The sequence below is a fragment of the Cebidichthys violaceus genome, unplaced genomic scaffold (genome assembly GCF_023349555.1).
Source record: "Cebidichthys violaceus isolate CVI_PGR_0920_01 unplaced genomic scaffold, fCebVio1.0.p SCAF_20, whole genome shotgun sequence".
NCBI lineage: Eukaryota > Metazoa > Chordata > Actinopteri > Perciformes > Stichaeidae > Cebidichthys > Cebidichthys violaceus.
In genome coordinates this window covers 9948298-9962872 of record NW_027176373.1, presented here as the reverse complement: position 1 = coordinate 9962872, position 14575 = coordinate 9948298, and the positions used below count along the sequence as shown (strand labels likewise).

At 39.0% G+C, this 14575-nt stretch overlaps 2 protein-coding genes across 2 annotated transcripts; both read right to left on the bottom strand.

Annotated features, from left to right (window-relative positions):
• Positions 1 to 7947, bottom strand: f11r.1 (F11 receptor, tandem duplicate 1). Its single transcript, XM_068716198.1, has 10 exons — positions 7666 to 7947; positions 4514 to 4573; positions 3681 to 3797; positions 3084 to 3227; positions 2763 to 2965; positions 2555 to 2657; positions 2150 to 2257; positions 1699 to 1711; positions 1484 to 1550; positions 1 to 1348 (listed from the first exon to the last, which is right to left on the bottom strand). Exons 1-10 carry the CDS (start codon positions 7715 to 7717, stop codon positions 1313 to 1315), a joined length of 903 nt encoding a protein of 300 aa, XP_068572299.1. The 5' UTR covers positions 7718 to 7947; the 3' UTR covers positions 1 to 1312.
• Positions 7948 to 9767: 1820 nt separating this feature from the next.
• thy1 (Thy-1 cell surface antigen) lies at positions 9768 to 12422 on the bottom strand. The gene is made up of 4 exons (XM_068716564.1): positions 12361 to 12422; positions 11731 to 11774; positions 11245 to 11568; positions 9768 to 11090 (listed from the first exon to the last, which is right to left on the bottom strand). Exons 2-4 carry the CDS (start codon positions 11759 to 11761, stop codon positions 10984 to 10986), a joined length of 462 nt encoding a protein of 153 aa, XP_068572665.1. The 5' UTR covers positions 11762 to 11774; positions 12361 to 12422; the 3' UTR covers positions 9768 to 10983.
• Between the last annotated feature and the right edge of the window lie 2153 nt (positions 12423 to 14575).

The following is a 14575-nucleotide window of genomic DNA, read 5'->3' as shown; positions in this document are numbered from 1 at the left end:
TCAGTTTAACATTTTATTAACCAATACATAAGGCAAAGTTACAATCAGCCAATTCATCAGCTCTATTTTCTACAAAGGAAAGGTCAAGCAAATGTAGAACACTTGAAAAAGTGTTTCCTCATTGTAAATATTGTACCTGATAATTATATTAGCTCATGATTGATGTCTGACCTTATCAAACCACTTAAATACACAGCCTGAGAATTTGTGGATGTCAAAGGTAACAAATGAATAACTTTAGGGTCTGGAGGTGGACAGAACTAATATTAGGACAATATCACAACAGTGTAGGTAATTAATCATAACGATAAGGCTGGTAATCGTTTAAAAACTTGTTTAACACATCATCACTAACTCGCTTTTGACGTTTACTGAACTGTCAGTCTTCACTGTGTTAAAAACCAAATCACTTAGCCAGTGTGGTTCAGAGGTTTACAAACTCATGTCCATACAACACTACCAGACACATATAACACTAGTTCAACTAGAAATGATGTGTAAAAGAGAATGTGCACCTAAAATGATCATCACACAAGGAGGAGTAGAGTTTCCGGTTAATGTTGGGACACTCAGAGAAAACAGTTTTTAAAATCATTCTAAATAACAAATGTGAAAACAGTTTTGTATTTACAAACGAAAACGTCAAACTTTAATAGGAATAAAAAAAATATTGTACATTACAACAATTTTGTAGTTTGTTAAAAAAGAAAAACATATTGAAGGACACTCACTGATATGCAAGCTCCTTCAATGGTTCAGCTTACATACACAGACTGACTGATAAGAGTTGTCCTGGAGGATATTAAGGTGACGGGTCAGTAAATGTAATAAAAATGTGGCTGTAAAAAGCATTTATCAAGCTTTATTGTACTCATGAGTCCAATTTCCTTCTAAAATAAGTTAATTTACCTGGATTTCCTTTGTTACTAGTACAGGGAGTATCTGTACTCCATTTGATTTGATATGTTTACACACAGATGCATCGTTTGGCCAAAATAAAAAAATTAAATAAAGCTCCGTAGCACTCGGAAGCGCAGAAAATCACAAGCACACAGAAACACACGCTGCAAACATAAAGGGGGTCTCTAGTAGCCACATCTCATGCCATTAAACCATTAACCTATCGACATATGGAAGAGGTCTCATAACCTGCCTGTCGTCAATGTATCTGAGACACTAAAGTAGACAGTTCAGGTCAACAATCACACTGGTCTATACAAACTGCAATTTAGGAGCAAATAAAAAGGAAAACTTGAGGAAAATCCCATGCCGAGAGACGTTTAAAACCGAGGCGATCTCCTGTCTATGAAGACTATACAACGAACGACGACTTCTGTTTGAATTCCCCCTGAAAGCAAACATATCAAACATCAGAACCAAAACTTTTTTTTCCTACATCTCACTAAAGACTGTCCTTAACTAACATCAAGCATGCCTGAATATGATATAAATATCTTGGAATAACAACAACACTCATACTTACGTCTTCATCGTCACCACCACCGTACAGTGAGGATGCGGGCTGGTAGACCACGCTGGGCTTTGGTTTGCTGCAGGGAGAACAAAAACAACATGTTGAGCGAGTCACAGAGAGAGCAGACCAGTCAAACCTGCATTTCACTGAAGGAATAGTGTAAAGTCTATAGATTATCTGCTAAAGTCTAGAAAGTATTAAAAAAAGAAAGAAAATCCTCTCACCTTTCAGCCCTTTCTGTAAAGATAAGAAAGGAAAACAACGTCAGAGGGATAAAGTACTTGGTACATATTTATAATATAGCAACTGACATGCAAAAGTCTGACAGGTAGTGTTGTGTCTCAGTCAGAATTAGTATTAGGTTTCTATTATATTCTGTTGATCTGGAGATACATAGCTTGGGTCATTTTCTGTATGTATTTTATCAACGGCAGATAGCGTGATTATGAAGTCTGTGATTTGACTCATGTTGTGGTTGTTTCAGCTTGTGGCCAGAAGTATAAAGACGCTGCCTTGTGGCGAGTTTACGACCAAAATGTTGTTTTTTCAATAAACTGTTTGCCGACATTGTGGGGGACTTGACAACTTTCTCTGACTTGTTTAAGAATAGCCACGGTCAGAATATAAATGATCACATGTAAATGCAATGATTGTAATATAGTGTAGAAAACTCACTGGGTAGATATCCTTTCTTGTTGGCATACCAAACGCCAAACACCAGCAGGGCCACTAGCAGCAGAGCCACGATTACCCCAGCAACAATTCCTCCAGTGTTGAGGTCACCTTAAAGGAAACGTCACAATTCAAGGTTCATTAGCTGAATTACAGTCAAACACCAGAGCGTGGCAAAAACTGAAGAATCAAAATCTAAAACTGTTGCAACACCCAACTGATCAAAGGAAAATTGAAAACAAAAGTAGCATCCTTATGAAGAGCATTCTATTGGCTCCTTCGATGCTGCCAAACTCGTTTACTATCCTTCAGGTGTCGGCACGCAGCGGCTGAAACTGGTTTAGAGACGACTGTCTCTTGAATTTGAAGCTCAGGCTGAAGCATGTTTTGAAAGAGAAGAGTACTTACGGACTTCCATTTTCAAGGTTTTAGAGCGCTGAGAAGGACCAGCATCGTTGAAAGCCTCACAGACATACTGACCAGCGTCCATCTTGGTTGTAGCGGGAAACTCCTGAAGAGACAGATATATATATAGAAATATATTTAATTTTAAAGGCCAAGGGGACAGTAACTGTCACATCAGAGATGGTGCAAAGTGTTGTATGTTGTAACTGACCAGGTTGCCGTTATCTGTGTTTAGCTTGTAGGTTGCATTTTTGAAGGCAGCAATCTTGCTGGGTTCAGTGGGCAGGAGGACGCCATCTTTGAACCACTTGTATTTGGACGGAGGCGAGCCAACGCTGTCGTGGCAGGTAAGCATGGCCTTCCTGCCCGTCGTCACCGAGGTGGGGACCCGACACAGGGGCACAGCTGGAGGCACTGTGAGACATGACATTGAGGTTTCAGCTGGTCTCCACGTGTACAGAAAATACACAAACCTCCATAACAGTACACAAACGTATATTTTATGGCAGGGACACGAGTCTGGGATCCTTACCCAGAACAGTCATCGACACCCTGACTTCCCCAAACTGGCTACTGCCGCTGGACACCTCGCAGTCGTACACTCCATTGTCCTCACGGGTCACTTTGGAGAATCTCAGATTACTACCGTACATCGTCACCCGGCCGGAATATGGCGCTGTGGAGGAGCGGCAGCATTAAAAAAAAAATTTCAGACTGGTTGAGAAATGTAGTTTGTGGTTTTTTTTAAAAACATAAAAAATATGTATATGTATGCATGGGCAGTGGCTACATGGATACTGTGTTGGACAGGGAAGGAATCATGGAGATAGGGATTTATTTTTCTTCTTCTACACCTCACAGCTCAGGAGTTACAGGCAAAAATACTAAAAAGCTTTATAAATGGTGCCGCTACTGTCGGTGCTGCGTTACTAACACTGATAAGTTCTGTCTTTATCCAACTTTACACCAAAAGCCATTACAATCTTTTAAATTAGTTTTCTAAATATTATTCTAACAGAGAGACAGACACACAGGATACAAATCTAAAACTTCTTTGTGGAAAATAAAAAAAGACATTCATAAACATGCTACAAAAGGAGGCAAATAAAAAGATTGTGCATCTACTTACTTGTTGCTTTCCCATTAAAAATCACATACGTCTGTGAGCCTAACAGGTTCTTAAACTTCCACTCGACTCTGGGGTTTGCACCAAAGTCGGCTGAATACGAGCATGTGAGGTCAGTCCCTGAAATAACAGAGTTCACATCACAACCAAATTGAACACAAGACTATACGGTTAAGGTCTTCACTTCAATTGTGTAATATGAAATCAAATTTAAAAAAAGAATTGTAACAAAAAATAAAATTCTGAAATTATTTTTCCATCTTACATTTGTGCATTTACTGTATGTTTTTTTTTATTATTTAATCTTCTCACTAAACACTCATAAGTCAAACTCACAACAGAACTCTACCACTACTGCTCAGCTACGTGGAGATGTCTCTGCAGCAGTATGCAGCATAACATCAAAACATTGTAATTTACACATCTGAAAATTACACAATTTATACAAGGTGTTACAAAGACATGCATGCTGTGGGTGCACTATCTAACTGTTTAACTATGTGTTTCACAGGTTTAAAAAAAAAAATTATAGGAATGTTGCATGCAAGTTACAATATAGCAGCAGAGCCTATGCTGTCGCCGTAGCCACGCTGTAGCTCCATACTACCCGTTCTCAATTCTGTTCTCCTTTTAAAGCGACACACATTTAGCAAATCACAGAGAGAATAAAAGGCCGTGAGCAGGATCACTGCACGGCCATAGTCTCCTATTGAGTGACGAGACAAAGCCAACCTTCCCAGCTTCACTCTTTATAACAGAGCTAATGAAAGAGTGGAAACACAATGACTTTGGGACACGCAATTACGGCATACAATTTAAAAATTTTCAGGACTCACCTTCATTCTCCTTCACCCGCACATCTGCGTTGCTGGTGGTAACTGAAAAGCCACTTACACCTGGAGACACACACACACACACACACACACACACACACACACACACACACACACACACACACATACACACACACACACAGCACAAGAAACAAGAAAACACACAATTAGACTTTGGAGTCACATAACATGCTGTTACTTTAATACACCCCTGGAATTGGAATTGGTGAACAGATATTACAGTAGATTATACAAACTTAATGAGCATATATTAATTATTTTACACATTAAAACGTTATTAGCATGAGGGCGTAATGTTGCCTCTAAAGACTTGCATGATAGACATTTATCACATAAAGGGTGCCAAGTCTAAATTCTCACTTCCTTTAAGTACATCTCTCTTTTAGTCTTGATGGATATGATTATTAAGTCAGTGACTGCACAGTCTTCTCTGTGGGACGAGCAGCATTACCCGTCCAAAAAGGACACAGTCTTAGTTGTAGTTACTGGACTAAACAAGTAACAAACAAAAAAAAAAAAGGATAAAATAATTAATAATTTATGAAATTACATCAAATTAAAAGACAAATGCGTATTCCGCAAGAAGGAAGATCCTGAATTTTAAAGTGCAATTGATATAAGAACAGCTGGAAGCCGGTGTTTTTGATCTACGATTGAGGACTGTGTTGTAATATTCACGAACACATGAAGCTGCAGCAGACATGACGACTGAGTCAGTTAGGATGGAGAGCAGCGTCAGTTCTACTTTTTTCATTAGAGAACAACATCTGAGATCCGAGCTCAGCTTTGAAAAGTGGAGTTACGTACTCGTCGACTACATTGAAGAGGTCTATGTCAAAAGAGGATATATTATATAATATTTTTCAGTACTACTTAACAGGCAACAGTTTTAATAATCAATTAGTTGTTTTTATGATGCCAAAGATTTACTGGTTCCAACTGCTAAAATGTAAATATGTACTACATTTCTTCATCTTCTATGATGGTAAACTGAATATCTGAATAATTTATTAACTATTTAAACTAATAAAACTATCTTCGTTTTGGACAATTTGTTGGATAAAATTAGCAACTTGAATGAATCAATTTACCAATAAGACAATGACAGTTTTTATTCATTTCTGAACTTGATTGATTGACTTTAGGAAATAATGGGCAGGTGAATACATATTAGAATAATAGTGAGCAGCAGCCATACACGATATAACTGCATTGGTCTTCATTAGGGTAAAAAGACCCAGCACCGTATTACCAATAACTGAAAGAGTGCTATCATAGTCCAGACACCAACCGCATGACATCACGGTAAAGATCACACCCCCTGTCAAACACTCGGCGCATGCTCACAAGCCGCCAGGGCGTGGACGAAAATAAAGTCCCATTCTTGTCCGCTGAGCCAGAAAACTTCCGGTGAAACTGTCAACGACCGGCCTGAAACTGTGTCTTTTCAGTCACAGCAGTGCTGCTACAACAGAGACACGACCCGACTGCATTATTAATACTTACAGCCACATAATATATGCATCTATTGCGCCACACTGCCATTATTCTAAGTGTTGGGAGTTACACCTTTTAACTACTACTACATTGTTGTCTGACAAGCTTTAACTACAGGGAACAGCAGCAGGAGCCAGTTAATCATTTACTGTGTGCAAAGTCATTCATAGTACATGTCACCCACATTTACTACAAGAGGAATATATAAAGATAGTTTAAATGAATATGAGTATCCACATCATGCATACTCTCTGTTAACTGTTCACTTTTTATTGTAGCTAACGTTACTTGAATGGCGTTCAGACTTCCTTGACACCCTGCAGGTGTTTCTCACAGGCTGTCTCAGCTGAGATAAGGCCACACAGTCACAGTTTTGATTTGGAGATAAGACTCCAGTGTGAAGTGAAACCAGAGCACTCCAGGACTTCTTTGTTTGCATACTTTGAGAGTTTCAGGGTTGGGGGGGGGCAATTAAAAGCACGGAAGTCAATTCTTCTGCTCAGTGCAACAATCTTAAAGCATTAGAGTCTATTTCATACAGTAGTGCGTGTGCTGCAGATGCACTGATGGAAGGAATACTTTATTAAAACACACCAGGCCTGTTAACTAGTCAAAGAGTCCTATGATGTCAGTCAGTTATGCAAAATGTTTGTTGTTAAAAAGTGGTTTGAGCTAGCACAGGGCAAGTGAACTTATTATACTGTAGATTTCATGATGTTCATGAAAACCCCAACACTGTTACAAGTCAAGATTGTGTATGTAATGCTACAAGATAGATACAACATAGTTTTGTTGTAAAGAACTATTGTGTAATATTTAAAAAGTATGTTGTCAATAACCAGGACCTGATTTAGAGGTTACTCACTGGAAATAATGCAAATACCTTGATCATGTGGTGAGTGGCAGTTTGATTTGTGAACACAGTAAATATCTCACAAATTCAGAGAGAGCATGAGTTTAATTTAGACACAAATGTATGGAGCTACTGCACTAATAAGTTAGTGGGAAGCTAAAACACCCACACACACACCGACAGTACTGTGTGATAGGATGCAGTGGAAATCCACTCTTTGGGGGCCTTCAGTGAGCTCATCATTGATCCAAACAGTGGCCCTGTCTACCTGTATGTGTGTAAGGCCATCAATTACAGGAATGTGGAAGCACATGTTGTATTTGTAGAGCACTCTTCCTAAATGTGTGCCTAAACAGGAGGAACTGCAACATCTCGTCTTTTAACAGCTTCCCCATTTTAGTGTGTTCAGGACATAAGCAGGCCTACAGTTCCTGCTCTATTGCTGTCATTGTATTTTAAAGAGGCATTATACAAATTAAAAAGGAAATATCCTGAAAATTGTAGACTTCAAAAGACCATTACATGCACACTAAAGTCAACTTCACAGTGTCATCCTGAGCTGAGGAGAACAGGCCAACATTTGGTTGGTTGGCAGGACCAGGCCCGAGATTAATTTGAGGATGATTAGACAACAACAAAACTCCCAACATTTCGTGTAACGTTCAGGGACACCATATCTACTACTACTGCTGTTGTTGTTTAGCTAAACTGTGCAATAATAGTTACTTATAAGCGTTGACTTTCTAAAAACTTTAAAAAAAATGTATCGCCCAAATCAACTCACCTGTCGCTGCGTTAAAGAACAAAGCCACCGAAACCAACCAGCTGACAAGCATGTTGACCAGTTTGGTTCTTTTTTTTCTGCTACACGACGACGTCCCTTGTTAACTTTACTCCTGGAAAAGGGGCACAGAAATTCCCGAAAAGTCTTCCTTGCGTCGAACAAACAACTGAGTGATTATAGTTCCCAAATATGAGTTCACCGTGTCGACGTTTCTGTCTGCGCTCACCTGAGGAGTCCGCCCAGGTGACAACGAGCTCGGTGACTTCCGGTAACAGGATCCTCTCAGGTGCCTTCGTGACGACAGAGTGGAAAGACAGGTTTTAGAGCACACCAGAACAAAGCACGAAAGCACATTCACATGGAGAGAAAACGGTGGCAATCTGGTCGTTTATTAGCCAGACCATATTTACACAGACACGGGACTGGTTGGGTTCAGGTCTTTGAACCCTCCACCATCTGTGACACACAGTTTAAAAATGTTCGTGTGTTAAATCTCCTTAAGTTATTTTCTTCGGCCTCGGAAAAATATGTTTTCTATTGTGGGCACACAATGTAGCACACTGAGATCACAGCAGAAGTTGAACTGGCGTTTTGCAAGAAGAGATTACAATTATGTTTGTTGGAAACCAAAACAATAAGCCAATATATCATAATGATTGCTGTGAGCTGTCAATTCTATGTTTATTAATCAGTGACAACAAATTCTGTGACATTATTGGCAATGAGACTATTATTAGACTATCTTTATCATTATTAATTAACCATTATTAGGTCAAATTACCATACAGTGTGTATGTTTATTTGGAGATATGGGATTTAAAGTTTTTAAGTTCAAATCTATTGTCGTTGCACAGCAGTACACATACAGTATGAAGAATGTATTTGAAACAGTGATACTGTGGATAAATGCAACATTTCATAACAAGCTTCAATAAACTTCAATGAAGTAAATGTGATGCATTTTGATTTAAAGTGTTCCACACACAGCAGATATACCGTTTTGCAACATTAGCATAGGCTATTATATGTTTTCTTTTATATGTATGTAAATTGCAATGAATTAATTTATTTGATTTCATCATTAATATAAATACATTATCACATGTGATATTCAAGTGTGAAAATAACATTTCTATAAACAGAGGAGCTTCATTTGTCTGTACAATGTGGTGTTCAATGTGGTGTAACTCCACAGTTGGTCTGTTCACTCCTCAGCAAAAAACAATATTGTCACTCTCCATCGTTTGACTGTAAGTGTAGATTACACCATGTGGACAAAATGGGGAGACCCAGACACATACTTTTGCATGCTTTTTAAATTTATTTATCTGGGACTGTTTTTCATTTGTTTCCCCCCTAATTTCCAGTTCAGCGAAATCTTAACATGAAATCTACTCAGAGAAGTTTCTCTGAGTGTGTTGAGGATCTTGGCTGGCCTGCACAGAGCCCTCAACCTCGGCCAACATATTTGGGATGAACTGGAACACCAACTGTGAGGCCTTATCAGCCAATCAGGAATGTCTAAAGCTCACTGTAGTGCTCTTGTGTCTGGATGGGAGCAAATCTCAGCAGCCAAGTTTCAAAGTGTGGAGGATGTTTTGGCAGCACATTAACACTCACAGTTTCAGAACACATGGACAAAACGTTTGCTCCGTACAGAGAAATCCCCACATACATTGTACATTTTGAAGATGGTTGTGGTATTGCAGCTCTCACTTGAACGTGAATTGTTTTCAGGATTTTGAAAAAACACAGACACATTCTTTAAGCCTGCATGTGTGTGCAGTTAAATTGATTTCTTGCTGTTAGTAGCTAAACTTCCTGCTCTGACACAATACTCTGCTTTGCATATTTTTGAACTTTGGTATTTCCTCATGACTGTTACCCCTGCAATCATTTACTTATTTTTTGACACTTTCAAATCCAATCCAATTTGACTCAGTGCTGCCCTCTACAGGATACCACCAGCACCTTCAGCATCACGCACACACTTACTGTGGACATGCATGATGGAGCTCAAACATCTAATTGGTTGGTTAGTTTTTTTTAATGAGCATTAATCTTCTTTGATGCCATTAAGTTTAAATTCAGTTTATTGTCATTATACAGTACATAGTACAGCAGTGCCTCTTAGTGCAATTAAATGATTGTGCTTTGGCCACACACCACCTATTCAATGATACACACATACAAGTAAAAATCCTTTACATTATCAGAGAAAACATTGCACCATATAAAGCATATTCAGTGTCCATGTATAAATATAACCATGTGGATCTGACTATATATATATATATATATATATAGTGATAGTGCTCAGAAACTCACTGTATATGTGTGACAACAAGCCTCGGCTGAACATGGATCATGTGTTTCAGGCACAAGTGAAAGGCAAAGTAAAAACTGAGTTTGTGTTTTGGGTTTTTTCTTTGTCGCAATGATGGAGGGACTTTATACATCCTCTCCTCAGAATAGAATAGAATAGAGACTTTATTGCTCATGCATTCATATGTAGTAAGTGAAAAACAGTTTAAAAGTTTTTGTTTCTCTGCTTGTCATGAGATCAAACCCAACCAAAGCCATCTCTGTTGCCCTGCCCAGTTCTTATCGACTAATACAACGCAATCTTCCACTTGTGGGCCCGTGTGGCACGAGGTCGCCTCTATCTGCCCTCATCGTTTGGCAGCCAAGAAGAAGACACAGGGGACAGATTTCAGTCAGGCCAAATAGATTGCTTACCTTAAAGAGTGATGATACTCAGCAATAACATCACATTGCGGAGCACGTCACATCACTTTTTGAGCTGGGAAAATTGTAATTGCTCGATAGTTAAGCAGTTCTCTTTAAAGTCTCTCTCATTATTTTCTGCCGCATAGATAGTTCCCCCCTTTCTTGTTATTAAGACTGAATATCTTTCATTACATTGAATAAAATCACTAAAATTACTGAATGTAAATATTAAATATTACAGAATATAGACTTTTAGTTGAAGACTAAGTCACATTCATGCTTTTTACTCATCGCCCTGTTAAACATGTCTGTCAGAAATCCACAGGGATCCAACAGATTTCTAATGCATTTCAATTACTATTTATATGTGGGAGTACTGTAGAGTATAAAGTGTATGCAGCAGTACGTGTGCTTAGTATTGAGTGCATGATGCAGAGTTAGCAGGCCTGTGACATACCAAATATATATCGTATTCATTTCAACTCATTGCACTTTGTGCATACACACAACTTCCAGAGCGTCTAACAGCCGTCGCCAGATGACTGTGTGGGGCTCAGCGTTAACATATGCAGCAGTTTGGCGCCTCGTTCACAGCCAGTGAAATTCCAGCAGCATGGGAAGTGTCATCAAGGTCAGCAGTAGGCCACTGCAGCTTTGTAATAGGACACTCCACCCTGAGCATGGGAGGAGGAGCTCTGCAATCAGAAAAAAAAGAATGCAGGTTCAGGAGGAGGAGGGAGTATTTTGTTTGGCAGTCACTCAAATGATTTCTTTTTGTAAAAAAAATCCCCAAAAAACAGGATCTGCACAGCTGTGGTAAACAATGACCATTGAGCACAAGCAGCTTACTTTTCTCAACCACTGAGGTTTTGGACGCCGTGGCTGAGTTGGCAAGTTTGATGTTGCAAGTGAAGTTGGACTTGCCGTTGGGCAAGTTTTTGAACAGCAGGCGACAGATGTTGCCAGGGAAGATGCGGACTCTGGCACGCTTCTTGAAGGGGGCGTGCTGCTCCTCGTCCGGGTCGGTGGTGTCAAAGAGTCTCTCACCGTTTGTATACTTGCAAAACGGTTCTGGTGACTCAGCAGGTACCGCGTATTTGCAATCCATCCTGAGGTGATGCTCACCTATTGAGCAGTAGTTCAACTGAATCACCTTCTGGGCTGACGCAAAGCCTATGAGTAGTATAACACAGAGAGAGGATCCGATATTTGACAAACCCACTAAAAAAAACTAACTCAGATGAGAATGTCGTTCATAATGTAATAAAAAGAAACATGCAGGTATCAGGAAAAAAAGTCCTTTATTCACATTTTCGAAACCATAAATGATCTTACCAAAAAGTAAAACTGTGGCAAGGAAGAACATTCTCCCAAGTTTCCTGCCAAAAAAAAAAAGAGATATTGAATAAAACAGTCAGAGCAAACTAACACCAGATAATTAATATACATCAAAACCAAACAGCTGGCCTATTATTTACCTGTCATGTCTTTACATTATTACGGTCCAAATCAAATAAAGCTGACTTTGCTGGACCAAGCGGGGTCAGATTTCACAGACATTAGTGCTACACTTCTGCAGAGGTTACTGTAGAAAAGTCACCGGACCATCATACTTAACACACTACAGCAGTACTGTTTTCACGCTGCAAAGAGACGAACTGCAAACTTCACTGGTAAACTGCCAACAATGACACATTTCTGTGCACACCTTTTGTCGAGTGCACACGCTGATTGTTTGCCTACTTGTGTTAAATATGCCAATAAAATACATAAAGCAGTTCAGCTCTGTGTTGTTTGCTCGATGCAAAGCTCCTCTCGCCTTCATTCAAATATTTGCTTTAGTGCTGACTCCAGTGTTAAACCTAATATTGTATCCAGACTAAAAGAAAAGCATTGTGCATGGAACAGTTCGATATTTTACCATAGCTCATATACAGCCAATAATAGTGTATGAATCATTCTCACCTTGTCTGATGCAGTTTGAGCTTTCCTCAGTGCTCTGCAGTGTGATGCCAGGGGTAGATACAGTAGAGGTCGGCTTATAGAAGAAACAGAAGAGAGAGGGAGGGGAGGGGGACAGAGAGAAAAGGGGAGTGGGGAGAGAGAAGGGGGGGAGAAAATGCTGCTCCAGTGGACTTTGGGGACATTTATCAGTATTGAATGAGAGTTTTATTGATTTTGATCCTCTGTTTTACCACAGGACAGAGGATCGCATGTCAGTACACAATACACCTCTGGCCTCATACTGAAAGATTGAATTCAGGCTGAATGAGAAAGAAAAAGGAAATGTTGTGATGAGGGTGAGACACCTCAGCAGCTGTTCTACATTTCCTCCTCATTCAGTGTGCGAATGTGGAAGCAGTATATATACATATTATACACAAATACGTAAATAATTCAATTTAACTAATGTAAATTGTATACTACATTTACATCTACATAAAATAAAAAAACACATCATAGGGGAAAACAAAAGAACACACAGGAGGACATCATTTGTGCTGTTAGGCTTAAGTATATTAATATTACATTAAAGAAGTCAGAGGGACTATAAAGAGGGCTCAGTCAAAGCTGCCACTGATCTACACACGTGTATGTGTTTGTCTCACACGTGCATGTGTTTGTCCTTACCAGATGTTGACTGTAAAGCACAGTGTTATTGTTTGTGACTGAAATAGGATGATGAAGAGATCTGAGGTGTTTTATTGTGTATTATTTTTATATCTTACACTAGAATTAGCGCTTTGTGGTTGTATGCCTCTGCCAACCAGCCAAGTTGCAGTTATATCCATGTCTGTCCAAGATGTCATCACTTTATTATTATTATTAGAATTTTTTTTCTCGTAATTAGCATATAAATTCCTTTGTCCTTTGACCACCAAAATTCAAACAGTTTATCCTTCAGTCCAGGTCGAAGTTTGTGCCAAATTTGAAAAAATTAAATCAAGGCATTCCCGAGATATTACGAGAACAGGACGGACTCAAAATCACACACCAGAGTCAACAGGATTCACCCTCTGGAGATCATTCTTCTCTAAATTACATGGTAATCCATCCATTAGCTGTTGAGATGTTTCAGTCTGGACCAAAGTGGCGGATCAACAGACCGACAGACCAACGATGCCATCCCTACTGCCACACCACTAGAATGGCTTTGTAGGTAGTCACTGCTCGGCTAGTGTTAGTAAATGAGAGGTATATAGCCTATAAATAATGTGGCAGCATGTTTCTCTATGTGTTAAAGGGCATGGATAAAATGATGTAATAGTGGTTAGTGTTGCCTAAAACAACAACCAGAAATTCATCTTGTCAAATTCACTGAGCTAGGCCCCCTGGTTCCTCTGTGTCCTCTCCCTGTATCCTCTCTATCCACTGCAGCCTATCCTCTTCACACTGCTCATCCATTTTGTCAAGGTCCTTCTTGGACAGTTGCTGAACAACTGCCATACTGAAGCAGTCTCCCAGGACACTGACAGAAGTGTTGCAGAGGTCTCTGAAAGACACAATCTACAGCAAACAACACAAGCAGAGGATATCCGTCCCTTTGCACTGTACTCTATTTAATACATCAACAATATATATATATATATATATATATATATATATATATATATATATATATATATATATATATATATATATATATTTTACAATGTTGTCTCCTCCATTTTCACTATCAAAAGCAGATAAAGCAGGTGTAGTGATCCCTGCCAAAAGTGTTCATTAAAGATTCTATAGCTGTGATCCCTGCTGCTCCTCTGCTGACGCTGCTGTTGATACACTGCAGATGAAACACAGACCCTCGTCAAGGATGTACACTATTAGTACTATACTATCATGCTATACTTCCATTATACTATCAAACTGCACCAAGTATTGATTTGTTTGGTTTAGTGGACATTTCTGCATTTATAGGAAATGTATTTTCAACATTTTTAAAAATGTTAAATGTATTTTCAACATTTTAAAATGTATTTTCAACATATAAGGGTTGACCAACAAAGACATTGTAAGAATATTCCACTTTCTGCATTATTGCTTTCCCAATATAAAAAAAGAATCATATTTTGAAGGAAATTTCCTAAAGACTTAAATGCTACAGACTTTGCTTTCTGCGATGTTTGTAGAAAGTTTGACGGTCCGGAGCGCAGACTACATGGTGCAGAGAGGTGAGCAATAA

Excerpts from the sequence above, each read along its gene's own strand:
- f11r.1 (XM_068716198.1), bottom strand. The coding sequence starts at position 7,717 with ATGCTTGTCAGCTGGTTGGTTTCGGTGGCTTTGTTCTTTAACGCAGCG. Across the intron at positions 2,966-3,083 it reads GGTGTCGATGACTGTTCTGG|TGCCTCCAGCTGTGCCCCTG; the intron begins GTAAGGATCCCA and ends CATGTCTCACAG. Across the intron at positions 1,349-1,483 it reads GTGGTGGTGACGATGAAGAC|GGGGAATTCAAACAGAAGTC; the intron begins GTAAGTATGAGT and ends GTTTGCTTTCAG.
- thy1 (XM_068716564.1), bottom strand. The coding sequence starts at position 11,761 with ATGTTCTTCCTTGCCACAGTTTTACTTTTTG. Across the intron at positions 11,569-11,730 it reads TGCCACAGTTTTACTTTTTG|GCTTTGCGTCAGCCCAGAAG; the intron begins GTAAGATCATTT and ends TACTACTCATAG. Across the intron at positions 11,091-11,244 it reads AACCTCAGTGGTTGAGAAAA|AGCTCCTCCTCCCATGCTCA; the intron begins GTAAGCTGCTTG and ends TTCTGATTGCAG.